This window comes from Glossina fuscipes, unplaced genomic scaffold (genome assembly GCF_014805625.2).
Source record: "Glossina fuscipes isolate IAEA_lab_2018 unplaced genomic scaffold, Yale_Gfus_2 2, whole genome shotgun sequence".
Taxonomy (NCBI): Eukaryota; Metazoa; Arthropoda; class Insecta; order Diptera; family Glossinidae; genus Glossina; species Glossina fuscipes.
In genome coordinates this window covers 29286375-29300575 of record NW_023998416.1, presented here as the reverse complement: position 1 = coordinate 29300575, position 14201 = coordinate 29286375, and the positions used below count along the sequence as shown (strand labels likewise).

Here is a 14201-nt window from a genome sequence, read left to right as displayed (position 1 = left end):
GGGACCTTGGTCTTAACAAATTCTGAGAACACAATATCGAACACTACAAGCAGATATATCCATTTATCATCGATATATGAAATTGTAAAACACACCTAACATATGTTTTGATAAATTTGTGACAAATCATTTCTGCTGGAGAATTTAAATATCGCCATTGTATGCCTATGCGGAGTAGGAAATGAAACTTGAACCATATACAACTGATGATATAACAACCGGTACGTACGTTATCCGCAGACATATGCAAATTTGCTTATGCAATTACAATAAAACAATTTGTTTATTTTTTTTCCGTTTTTTTTTTTTTAATTTAACGACTGCCAGCGAACGGTAGACTAAACTTGTTACCCCATTCCCATCACATATAAAGATATACGAAACTGATGCCTCGTTTCTAACGTTTGGAAATAACGAATCTAAACATGCTTAAAGAACTAAAGAACTACAGGTATTAACCAGCACTAGTACTTACACTACTACTACAGTTCCAAAATATGTTTTACATTTCATAAAATAATTTAACATTGCAGAGCATTCTAAATTCTCTAATCTAACTTAACTCTAATCGCAACCTGTTTTTATGATAACAATTAAGACATATGTTATATGTAAGATGAAGAGTTTTTATTGAATAAAAATATATGTAATTGCATGACGAACTTTTGTGTTGTAATCTGCATTACAATGTGTTAATGATTGCAAAGATTACGCAAACATCAAAGATATTATGAATAAATATTGTAATTAAGAATATTAAATGAAATGATCGTACGATCTTTTCCGTCCGAAAATATAGTTTACTTTTCGGAAAAAATTTGGCGCTTAGCCAAACTACCGTTATCTAGAAATTTGTTTTTTTTTTTATTCTAATTTCTAGTAAACCAACTGATTTACACGATACTGGACTTATATTTAAAGCTTAAGCAGGAAGGAAATTTCGCAGTGAAATCAACGAATTGTTTCTATCAATAGGGAACAGATTTTAATTTAATCCTTAGGGTCGGTATAACTGCTCTATACGGGAACATTCGGTATATCAATAAAAAGAAGAAAGAAAGCAAAAAGAAATAGACAATGAAGATTAATTTTGGACTTATGTACAGTATGGGAAATTGCAAAGATGATCGTAGAGTTTCGCGGAAATTTAGGGTTAAAGAATTAGTTTGAATCAGTTTTTAACATGAAACTCGTAAAATTGAAATGAAAATCAAGAAATTTAGACCCATTCCATTGAAGGTTGTTGCCACCTAAAAATCATATAGAATAGTCGGAATATCTACGGATCATGGACCATGGGCTTATTGACTTACTACGGCAGCCAAACTCGCCATACAAACCAATGCAGCCGTACAGCGGAAGCATAAAAAACCCCGATTTATTTATTAAATATAAATATAATTAAATATATTCGCTATTTTAAAAGGTAACTTTATTCGAGTCCCGATCTGTTTTATAGTTCATATCTAAATCTTAAATTTCTCTCAGGACGGGCTTAATTCATTGCAAAATATTTATTTGATATTGAATTGATGGCATAGCGTTACTACCGTTTGCTATGTAGACAGTAGGAGGACCTTCAAGAACTATACATTCCAATGGGCTAAACAATAAATTTTATGTATTTAGCAAAGGATCAAATCTATTATTATGCATCTACATACAAGTGATAAACTGGAAAAATCGTAGCAGGGGCACTACATACTAATATGGTTTTAATATGCTTTACGTTTTTATACTTTTCGTAGCGACGGTTAGTTACTGATCAGTTTGGAAAAATAAGGAAAATAGAAAATCATTTTCTCATAAACTAAAGTTTATATATAAAGATGACCACAAAGTTACCATTGGCCTATGGAAGTATCGCGTTGAAGTTTTGATAAAATATTTTTGAAAAAAATATCGTTTCTAAGAACTCAGTTGAAACTTTTACAAGATTAAATTTTGACAAAATCCTTACTAAAGTATAGGCTGTAGTTGCTCCAAATGTGTCCTGAAGCCTATGTAACTTTTCATCCACTCATTAGCTATCATATTTAAATTTTCTTTTTTTTTTTTAATTATGTTGTTTTCACACGCCATTGTAACAACACCGCTTATAGGTTTCTTTTTTGCTGTTTAACGCTTTATTGTTGCTGTTCTTGTAATATGCTGTTGCCGAAAATGACAAAAACGAAAAAAAATCAGCAGAATTATTGTATTCGCTTCATTTCATTTCCATGGTACTGGATTGAAATACGATGAAATAAGGAACAAAAAATGAATAAAAAAATAAAAAAACAAAGGTGCAGGATATACATAAACTTGTACACATTCATAAATACATCAATATATATATATATATATAGATATAAGAGCATGAGTACAATTTCCGCCACTCCTTCCTCATTTATATAAGGCTATGGTAATGGTGGCAGTTGTGACAGCAAAGGTAAAGTATGCTATATACCCTGTAGGAAATGATGGCTACGGTAGTTAAGTCGCTCTTGTAATGGTGTTGATATTAATGTCTGTGGTTGCATACACGCCTTAATCATTTTGTTATTGTATCTGTCTTTTGTTTTTCTTTCCTTTTTGCCAATTGAGCCACAGTTGTGTTCGTTTCTCTTTTTTATTTATTTTTTTATTTTTTTCTCAACAAAATTTTTTTTTCTACTTTCAATTTAATTGAATTTATAACGACAAAAAATCGCAAACATTGGAAAAATATGCTTTATATGTGTGTAACATGTATTCAAGTACACAAACACACACAGCTCGCACATTTATGTTCACATTACATACATATTTAATGTGACAACAGTAAACGTATATGTAAATAATAACGTTCTTGATGTTTTCTTTTTTTCTGCCATTGTGTTGTTGTTGCTTTTGTTCTCTCTCTCTCTCTGTAAATACAAACAGGTTTCGAGAGCAAGCGGATGACATTGTCACTAGATTGAATTAATGGGACGGGAGTGCGCGAGTGTATGTGCGTATGATTGAGAGTGTACGCGGCATTGTTGTCATGGCGGTGATGGTGTTTGCAGGGGGATATATAATAAATTTGTTATGTCGCATTGACAGTTTATGTGATTGTCTATGCAAATGAAGGCTGTTTCTCTTCGACGTTATTTGTGTGTTTTGCACAGAAACAAAAAAAAAAAAAAAAAAAAAAATCGAGCAGCAGAAGGGAACACTACAATAAAATATGTTTATTTGACATATGGAGGGCTGTATACACATTCATGCATGGAATATTTAAAAATAAAATAAAAATCCTTCAGCATTAATATATGTATATGTTCCCCCACATATACGAACATATTGAAGTCCTTACAGCAACCAGTTTATTCCGTTATTTTTATGCAATAACAAAGCAAAGCTTAAAATAAGAAAGAATCTCGAAAATGCTCTCTCTTTAGGAAACCAAAGTGCTCGTAAAGGAAAACAACAGTATTTTGCTTTTACTTTGTTTCGCTGCACTAACATCAATAAATAGTACGCGTAACAAATTCTGGAGCAGCAAGTTTTGTATCCCATAATTGCAGTACTACATAGGGCATCGTTGCTCACGGATAACACACTATTAATGTAAAATATCCAAAGAGTAACTTATTCCTAACCACCTTTTCTCATCAGTTTCCTAAAATATATGCCAGAAAAACCACATCAGCATTAATATTCATTTAATATACTCTCTATAATTGTAATTTTTTTTTATATATGTTTTTTTCGTTTACTGCAATTTTCTAGTGTAAGGTAGGATATGTGCCAGTAACAAATCGTTTTCAGCAAAAACTATAAAATTCTTCCCCTCTTCTACATCAGCAATACTCAGTAAGTCCAGAGGAAATGTCCACAATGTACTAGAAGGCGGATACAAACAAGTGTCGATACAACGACACATCATTGTACAGCTTCCTGAACATTTTTCTAAGTGAAAATATAGTTTTATAACTCGATGCACCTTTTTTTAGCTCAATGCAGTAGTTTGCCTTTCCAAAGCTGATTATGCAACAGCCCTTTAGATTGTCCTTCATTGCGATCAATGCACAAGAATCTAATTAATCAGCATTTCTATACGCTTGAAGAAAAATGTAGAAGTATGGATCAACGGGCTTTTTGCAAACCTATTTTCAGTTGCATGCCCGGGCTGTTTTAAATATATTTACAGCCAAAAGCCCACAAGCAATTTTTAAGCAATATCCTTCTTGCGATTAGGCTTGCAGAGATAAACGGGTCGCCAATATTCATTCTAATAATACTTAATAATCTATGGATTTTTCTTTACCGAAGGTATACAGAACGTTTCAGATGGTAGAACAACTCCATGATCAAAAGAAAATCAGTATAGCCAGGGAATTAAATGATTGCAATTTTCTCTCATATCCTTTGTTATTTAAATATCACGTTATTTTGTGATTTCGATTGCAGTCACACTTTTGCTCCAAGAAGAGGTTGAGACGTGCTGAGTTTCTATGAAGTGACATAGCTAGACATCACTTTTATACCATGAAATGTCTATTCAAAAAGTACCTTGAGGATCTTTCAGTTCAATCAGTGCTTAAATAAATTTACAAACTGTTGCTGCAATTTCAGTTTCTTCACAATTCCCATAATTTGCAAGTAATTGTTTTTTAAGTCAAAAGAAAAAAAACCATTTACTATATCTTAATCAGATCTTCATTGCCTTTTGGAATAGTGTTTAAAAAATTTTCGCTTGACTTTGTGTAAATACGTTATACTTTATTATATATTTAATTTTGCATTTGTTGTTTTCCTATAATTATTTGCTATAACACTTATCAGATTATTATAGTTAAACATGAATTGTATCCTTTTTTTTTTGTTCTTAAATGTTTTCAAAACTCTTTTAAAACAAAAGAAGAAAAACGGAACTCTCTTCTAGCTCTCAGTCATTCGTTCTCAACATATGAGGAATGAGGTGGAATCGGATTTGTGCACATATATTGCTAAATGAAACAAATATGCTCTTCTCTATTCGCACACCTTTACTAGCCAACTAGCCATTATCAATATCCCCAGCAACTTTAAACAGCAATAACATCTTGAAAGGATATAAAATAAGCAGAGGTAAGAAAGCATTTAACTGTCAACAAGAAAACAAAATGACGAATTTATGAGAAGCTAAACCAGTTCTCTTTCTTATTTTTCTTAGCTGATTGCCTGAATGCAAAAGCAGAAAAGAGACAACTAGTTAAGCAAGACACGTTAAGGCAACATTTGTCGGCAAAACCGACATTTTTAATTTTCAAATTGGAAGCGAAACCCCCATCAAAAACACTCAAAGCATATGCAGAGAATATTCTCTGAGTGCGGAGAGAGAAAAATAGAAAGAAAAAATGCATGTACATATACGTACATATGCATTCGCATACTCTTTCTCATATTATTTAGTTTGACTGACTAACAATTGGAAAAGCACTCAATTCCCAAAAGATATCTGTTTATCTCTTTTATTCATATAGATTTTAAAGAGTTTGGGTGTATTTTTTTTCTCTGATTTACTATATAATTCTAGGTTTCTGTTTCCTTTTGCTTTTCTTGCTAATATTTATTTAGTTTTGTATCTCATGCCAGAGCATTAAGTATGTATCAAGCAAGCTATAGGTGAATGTGTATGTTATAAGAAATCGTACATCATTCGCCAACAATGCCATAATCAATGGTTTTGCATCTCTCTGTAAACCTTAATCATATCATAGTCGTCTTCGTCGTGTCGTGATGATTGTTGTTTACGACTGCTATTCAAACGCAAACACGTACAAGCACACAGTAAATGTAATTCAAGTGCTTTCGTGTAGAAGTGCAAGCGCGCGCGTGTATGTGTGCGTGTGTGCGTGTGCGCGTGTGTGCGTGTGCTTTGATAGCATATAAAGCGAATATGAATGAATGAAGCAATAAATGCTTTTGGGGACCTGCAATATAAGCTTGAGCTTCCGCACGTTGCCATTGCCTCTATTGTTTATGCGCGTTCTCTTTTTCTATATATATATATATATATATATATATATATATATTTTGCTCACCTTGCGCCTCACTCTGACTGAACTCTGATGGCTGACTGCCAGAACCATTTTTGCATTTGACTAAGCGCTCTATTTGTGCTCCAATCTTATAACAGTGCTTTGTGCGGTTTTTTAAACGCGGGCTCACAAACAAAACAATTCAATCGACGGCAAACTCTGTCGTTACGTGTAGTTTTTAAGTGCCTTAGTGTTTGAATAAGAGTAACAACACACCAACAATAATATCAACAACAATATTCAGCCCGGCCTTATTGGCTCCCAGTCAAAGTATTGTATAAAACTTTAGCCTCATACTGCTGGTCGTCGTTGTTAACATTGTCGTTGTCGTTGTCGTTGTCGTTATCGTCTACGGCGTTTTTCAGTGTTGCACATTTTCACTTGTGTTTTGAGTTTTTCCGTAAATTAACGCTTAAGTGTCTCTTATTGTTATGGTTCTGTGCTGCTTTGTTGATGCGAAACTCAATTCTTGCTAACGTTCATTTATTCGTGGTTCGCTTGTGTTAATGCGGTTTGTGTGTCGCCCCGTACGCTCCCGATCCCCTTAAAGCCCACCCTCTATCCAGTATTACGTTTACCATGAAAATGTGTTGAAAGACGAATGGATGCATGTTTTTTTTTAATTTTTTCTTTATTTTTTTTGTTGTTGTTTGGCGAACGGCACATTGAGTGTGAATGTCAGGCAAGCAATTGTCGATGTCGATTCGATTATGCCAACAAAGAAGAAACTTCTCTCGTTCAATGTCTTTCAATCATATGTTCACTTCACTAGATCACTAGTTGTCTGGTGCTGAGTGGCCTTGTTGCTGTTACCGATTGTCTAACCGTTGCTTAATACAATACAGTTGACGATGCGTATATCATGTAAACCTCTGCGCACATTCCATACTCGGACTCCCTCAAAACAATCCAATACCAATACTGCGCGTTTAGTTTCTGGCAAACAAACAAGCGCCACCTGATACAATTTGTTAACTGCCGCCGCTTAGTATCGTCATTCGTTGGTCAACGCAACAATAGAACGGTTGTCGTGTCTGAACGCTTAAATACTTCATTAGAAATGTTTACAGTTACGTTACTTAAAACAATAATAATAACAATCAAAAAAACAAAAAAAAACAAAAAAATAATTAATAAAAAATAAATAAATGAATGTAACTTTCGGGGGCCGTATCTTACATTACCTTCTGTAAAAGTGCTTCGCGTTGTGAGTTTGATTTGTGCGTAAAACAAAGAAAAAAAAAAAAAAATCTTTTTTCGTAATAAAAATTCTATAAAAAATGCTTTTAAACAACTACGCCCAATCGAAGCAAACGAAACAACACGTGTCAGTGAATAACGCTTTGCAACAGCATAAGGAAATATTTCATAATAACAACAACTACGTAGATTTATTAAATTTCAATACATCTGCAGAGACGGCGAACTCAACATCTGCAGCCTTGTCCTTAGCATCGCCGACGAAAGTAACTGATTTACTTAAAAAACATCACTCTTTGCTGCTAACAACGGCGAGAGCAACATACGCGACAAATACCGAAGCAACAATCACTAGTAATAACGTGTATAGTAATCAATTTATCAATTATCATAACGGTTCTTATATCGGCGGCGCCACGGATTTCTCAATAGCAGCGATAATGGCAAGAGGCGGTAATGCCTCAAGCCGTGAACCATCCGAAAGGAGTTTGAGTGAGTAATGTAATGTACATTTTTTTTCCTTTTTTTTCGGTTGTTCACACGGACACCTACAGACACATACAGGGCCATATTCTTATGGGCTTATAATGATGTATTAAGCAACGGGAATCAAACTTTTTTTTCTTAGTTTTTTTTTTTTTATTTAACTTAGTAGCATTTAACTTAAAGCATCTGTCGCCGGCAGACCTTGCAAGACTATTCACTTTCTTAATGCGGTTGTAAATAGCTGATAAAGTCGAAATATTTTTAATCAGCTGTATATTCTGAAACGATGTACGATTTATATCCATACATCAAAGCCAGTCCATTTTATTACCTTTCATAAAATTTAGAGTTCCATCCTTAACAAATTGCAAAGGAAGTCAAATCACTAGCCTTCTGGCAGTTGTTGACTTATACCTCAGAGTGATGCATTATATATATTTTATCGTATGTAAATTCTAAAGTTATCTTTGGGTTAATCAACGTTTACCTTCTAAGGAACATCAAATTTGCATTCTAGGGAGATAATCCATTTCGAACGTAAGATAAATATGCACGAGAGTTACTGTCCGTAAATTTTTGGAAATTGATTTCCACGGCAGTTGATATTGGTAAATAACTTGAAGCTTTAAATTAAGCATTTTCATTGAGAAACCTGCAAAAGCAAGCTTTAAAATCTAAATTTGCCCAATACCGTTTGATAGGTACATAACCTGATGCCCTCCTAAGGATAAGAGTTTCTTGGCGACATCGCATTAGAAGAGTAAAGAGCCAATTGTGAACATTTCTGATTAAATACCTTTGAACTCTTGAAAGATTACAAAATGGAGCCCACGTAGTTGTATCCCATCTTCAAACGTTAAAGTCTTACAATTTTCAACTTTCTTCCTCTATCTTTTACTTAGGCAGCTCTTTTACATTCTGCTTAACCTGAGTATATGGGAAATTCTTGCTAAGGCAATGTTGTAACTTTAAACATTTCTCTTTCGTTAGTTATTATCTATTATCTTCAATGTTGTAAGCAGGAATATTTCGTCGCGTTTTTATTCAAATTAATTTCTTTGTACATTTTTTTGCACACTTCTCATAGTTCATTCCTGGTGCATCGCGTTTTATTATCTAGGAGTTGTCTGCCAACATGTCATAAGTCCATTTCTCCTGATGTCTTTTATCGATATCGAAGACTTCTTAGTAAAGCACTCCCCGCGCTCGTGACTTAATGCACCACAGACCACTCTTGATATAGCAAATACGCTTTCAGTGACATATTAGAACGCAACTTCTAAATACGTAACAAGCTCATTGTATTTAGCCGCTCTATTGTTTTTCATGAGAATTTGTTGCCACCATTCTCAAAAAATCGTAGTCGCCATTTTTATCACCTTAGAATTCTAGGCACTATTCGCATCATCTCGGTATATAAAACCACATCTGATGTCTTTGCGAAGCTGGGTGATTTGAGAGCCAAACTAAAATTTCCTCCTTAATACTCGCCTCAGTGATTCTAGAAAGTTTTTCTTTTAGATAAATAAATATTTCGCTTGTTTTGCGCAACTATTCGTAAGAACCAAGATCCTCGCAAAGGAACCAGGACTATTTTGCATATATTAAAAGGCCTCGGAATGCGAATTTTATGGTTTTGTGAGTTTTTATCGATAGGCCGGGAGTAAGGAAATTAGAGATATACGAAGACATTATTAAGATATCAGTAAAGATGTACATCATTCATTATATCAAATCCGGGGCAACTTGGATTTTTACAAACTGGATTATCAATCAGAATAACAAAGCCTATAAGGGTCGGCCTTTTTGAGCATAAATGCATTTTGGCTTTAGACCAATTTTATCAGTGTTTGCTGAAATTAACGTTCTTTCACTTAGTCCAACCAATAGAATCTTTTCTCTTTACACTACTATTGGAAAGATGCTATTCAAGGCTGCTTAGTCGCATAGAATTTATAATTTTAAAAGTTAAAATAATCAATTTTTTTTTTAACTTTTTGCTGGAGATTGTTAAACACGACCTAAAAAAGGAAAATAACTATCGTGAACTTAGTTTCAAAAGTTTTGCTCTCTTTTCTTCAAGTTTTCAATGCAAAAGTGATCTCCTGCTTCTGCTAAACTTAATTCGCTAAGAAGAAGGAGCTAATGCTTTACTGGAGGCAAAAGTTTTAATAAAGTTTACACTCACTCTTCCAATCGCTTTTCCAAAAAGAGTCATAGTTCGTATTGTAGACATACATACGATTTACGATATGTGATATATTTAGGTCTACCCATATTTGAAGGATATAAGAAAGAGTTAAAAATATTTTATCCCCAATTTTTTCCACATATACGCGAATTATATCTAATTGAAATCAATAATATCTTTAATATGCAGGCTTTATACATGACTGCGCTCTATTGTGTTTTCATCCACCTCACATATGAATGCTGTGTCCCCGTTCATAGAATTTGTACTCACTAACGTTCTCTCTATTATTAATCTCAACACTTTTATACCCACAACTCCAGTTAAGTCTTAATGCCAGATTACATGTACAATCTGTCATTACAAAATTCTTAACCCGGGTTCGTCTATCTATTATCAATTATTAGAAATCTCCCACTTTCAAAAAGTTTCGAATAGAAAACGGAAACTTAAGTAGTGTACGAGGCGTGTTCAAAAAAAGACATGACTTTTAATTTTTTCCAAAAAATATTTATTTATTGTCTCCTCCAAAGTGAAAGCAATCTCTGTTAGACATAATCAGCTTGTGACAGTGCAATCCAATCCTCGAAGCACTTCTGATACATGCTTTTTTGGTATGATATTAATTGTGACGAAACTCGGTCCTTTCACGGGTCTTTTCAGTTTTGGGAAACGCAAAAAGTCCCAAGGGGCCGGTGAGCATGGTGCCGGAGACATCATCACGGCGCTGTTTTTCGCCAAAAATTACAAACATGCAATGACGTGAGCTGGCGCGTTATCGTGGTGCAATATCCATGGCTGATTGTTTCACAATCACAAGCGCTTTTTTCATGTTGCTTCACGCAAACGGCGCATAACACGTCAAGGTAATGTTCCCATATTGGCCACATGAACTTCGAGCAAGAACTCATAATGCACGTCATTAGAATTGTGGATCATAGTGGGCAAAACCTTAATATTTAAAAAATTCAGAAATCGACTTACGTAGACCACACACATTGAAAAGTCACCCTTTCCATGAACACACTTTATATTAATTTATGGCATGACCTAAGTCTATAGCATATATAGTGTGGGCCAATTTTCCTCACAAAATGCAAACTATTGGACGACATAAGAGTGTTTATATAGAAGGCATTCATAAAGTGGCCCCTCCCATCTTATGTAAGTTTTTCACATTCCTTTGAGTGCACTTTTCCCAAAATTTCCAGGAAAATATTATACTTTTTTTTCTGATAACCACTTATACGCGAAATGCTTGTAAAAATGATGCGCTTCCGTACGGAGAGTCCATCATAGGACCCACACACATTGTAATGCATACTTGATGTTGAACGCATAAATGTACATTAGACAGATGGATAGATAGAGACACTTAAATGGATACGGAAAACCATTCCGGATAGATTAGTTTCTAGACGCTGCACAAGTCCTCACGAACCTAATATACATTGTGTAAGAAGCGGTGAATGGATTCAACAGTGACGCATGTATGCACTCATAGCGACTTGAATTTTGTATTTGAATTATGTCATTTTCTTTTAAAATTCTCAATCGTCCGTATGATGCAACATCCTTCCGTCAAAGAAATTCCCCTCTTTCCTTTTAGACTGATTTCCAAGGCAACTTAATTCGTTTGACTTTTCTTTAAAGTATCTCTAAAGTGTTTCAATAATCCGTAGGCTGTCTTGGGCTTTATGTGCAGTTAGAATACGCCTCAGATCAGTAAAAGGAATTTTGTTTTGCAATTGTTTTTCCATTCTTCCTTCAATTAGTCAATTTAAAGCATCATACTTAGGTGTCCTTAGTTGAAAGGGATTCCGAGTTGTAATCGTTTTACAAAATTACTTGACAATAATTCGCATCGACGTGTGTATGTGTCTGTATTTAATTAAAAGAAATCGTTTTTTCGCACGCTGTTTACTTATCGCTTTTATCTTATTGCCAAACACAGACACTTTTTACATATTCTCTTCATTTCTTTCTTCCTTTTTCATTATAACTCAAACCAATTAATTTATAAAACTCTTTCCCCGCCAAGACTGCGTATACGTGCAAAAATGGGAGGTACGTCCAGAATTCTTCAAGAGCGGGAAAATATATGCTAATATCTGCGGGTAAATTTAAAATCTGCAGAACCTCATATACATGACTAAAGTGTTTGAAGCTTTTTCAAAATACTTATATTAGATGATGAGCAAAAATATTTGATGCTACTTTCGCTCTTGCACGCAATTAGAGAAAGTGACGTATATGTACGAAATCGCGGAAAGCGTAACCGTATCGGTTATCTGATTATAGCCAGGATCAAGTTTAGCCAAATTAGGCAGACCCGCAAAAAGCTTCTCAATAACACATTTTGTACAAAATCCTTATACCTTTGCATCTAAGCGCTCAGACGGTATCGCTATACTTATAAAATTGCTTTCGTGGACACTTTGCATTAGCCTTATAGAAATAAGTCATTGCCTATGTGTTTTCAAAGCCTTGTACAAAATCCGAGAAATGTCTTCTTTTTAATGCGACTGCAGAAACTTTCTTAAGTACATTCTATAGAAATAATTGATCGACATTGACGTACACTTGCATTAGTTTCCGCAATCCCTGTTTATATAGATTCGTCCAAGTTTTCCATGTTACATAGCGTACGGTGAAAATGGTGTCTTTTTTAAAAGTTGATTGGATTTTGGCCAAATCCATGTATACTATATAGCACAGATTACACAGAGGCATAAGCGTTTTGTTGATCGGTCGCCTTTCCGGAGTAAAACCATTATATAATCAGATCATTGGCAATCGAAAACGTCTTATGTCTATTGATCAAAATTATAGTGATTGCTTTATGTTATATGTTATGTTTTCGAAAGTCAACAATGTTTGAAGTTGGGGATGAATGAACAAAATCTGTAAAGTGTTTTATTCGCTGATTATGGGAACACGTATTAAACAAACCTCTCTTCTTAAATAATATAATAATAACGTCTAAGGTCTATTATTTTCCAAAAATTGTCCGATCTTGATTAAATTATTGATGATCCGCTATGAACGCTTCCCTAATTTTACAATAACGAGGAACGATGAGCAATTAAACAATTCACTTGGATCTATTCCAAATTTATTTGATTTGGTTGACATTGACTATCGCTAAATGCAAGTTTAGGTCTTTGCACAACAAAGTGAAATTTTGTACCGAATATTAAAATAGTCTTCTGTTCGCAATTCTATTTCACTTTATGCCTTATACGTGCTATACGATATCGTTTTACTTTATCCAGATTATGAAAAATATTTCTTTTCTTACGATTACCTCAACCCGTTATAAGGCTAAATTTTACGAATATTTTATTGCTAAACCGTAACTGTACGGAAAATTTTAGTTTTACTTTTTATGACATATCTCGTCGGATATATCAAAAAAAAAAATATGCGTCTTACTGTCTGGTGAGTTTTGTTGTCAATATTATAGAAACACAGACGTTTGTATAAAGGCTTATGTCTTATGAGCTTTTTATCATAATCGTAAGCGATTTGCATTCTAATTAGCTATAAACGTGTTGTTCTAACAAGGCCTTACGATAATCTTTTCACTATGACGAATCTCGCAGGGGATGGTTTTCTATAGGTATAACACGGGCATGGTCAGAAAGAAGTGAGAAGAGAGAAAGAGGAGAGCACGGTCACAGCCTAGTGTAAGTTTCGGTTATGTCGATTGTGCACTTGCAATTCCTGCGGCTAGCCCGCACTTGGATTTAAATTCGCAAGCATCGACTTCATAGACGCGGTTAGTCTATGGGGTAACCCAAAACCAATTACTGTTAATCCACTAGCTAAGGGATCAAAAAAAATTTTAATATCTCGTCTTGCAAGATATATTCTTTAAATCCTTATATGCGGCGACTTTCTCGTGCATATTACCGCTGGAACGTAGTCTATTATTAGTTTTATATAATTCGGCTGAATTTTTTTGCATACAGCTTCCTTTTAGTTATCCGCAAACTCTTCTATTTTGTTACGCAGAGTATTTTATACCAATAATACTCACGGGCGGGAATTTTCATACCCATTTCTTTCCATTGTTCAAATTTAATTCAAAGAAAAAAAATAAATAAAATTTAAACTCAACTTAAATTAGAATGTATTTTTGAGGTAAGAAAAAAAGGCAACAACCATCTGAAGAATAATTAAAGAGAAGTGTGAAATGATAATAATCACACAACAGCTTATGTTCGTTTAATGTTTTTCGTTCAACATGAACAATTTTAGTTCTGGCAATCAGAACGAGCAACAACAATGTC

At 34.1% G+C, this 14201-nt stretch overlaps 1 protein-coding gene across 2 annotated transcripts in view; it reads left to right on the top strand.

Moving 5' to 3' along the window:
* The first annotated feature begins 6123 nt into the window (after positions 1 to 6123).
* LOC119633433 (T-box protein H15-like) overlaps positions 6124 to 14201 on the top strand; it is a 31311-nt gene continuing 23233 nt past the window's right edge. For both annotated transcript variants that reach the window (XM_038026987.1, XM_038026986.1), the window contains exon 1: positions 6124 to 7721. In XM_038026987.1, the coding sequence (XP_037882915.1) occupies positions 7310 to 7721 (412 nt within the window). In that variant the 5' untranslated portion in view covers positions 6124 to 7309. The remainder of the gene's footprint in view (positions 7722 to 14201) is intronic.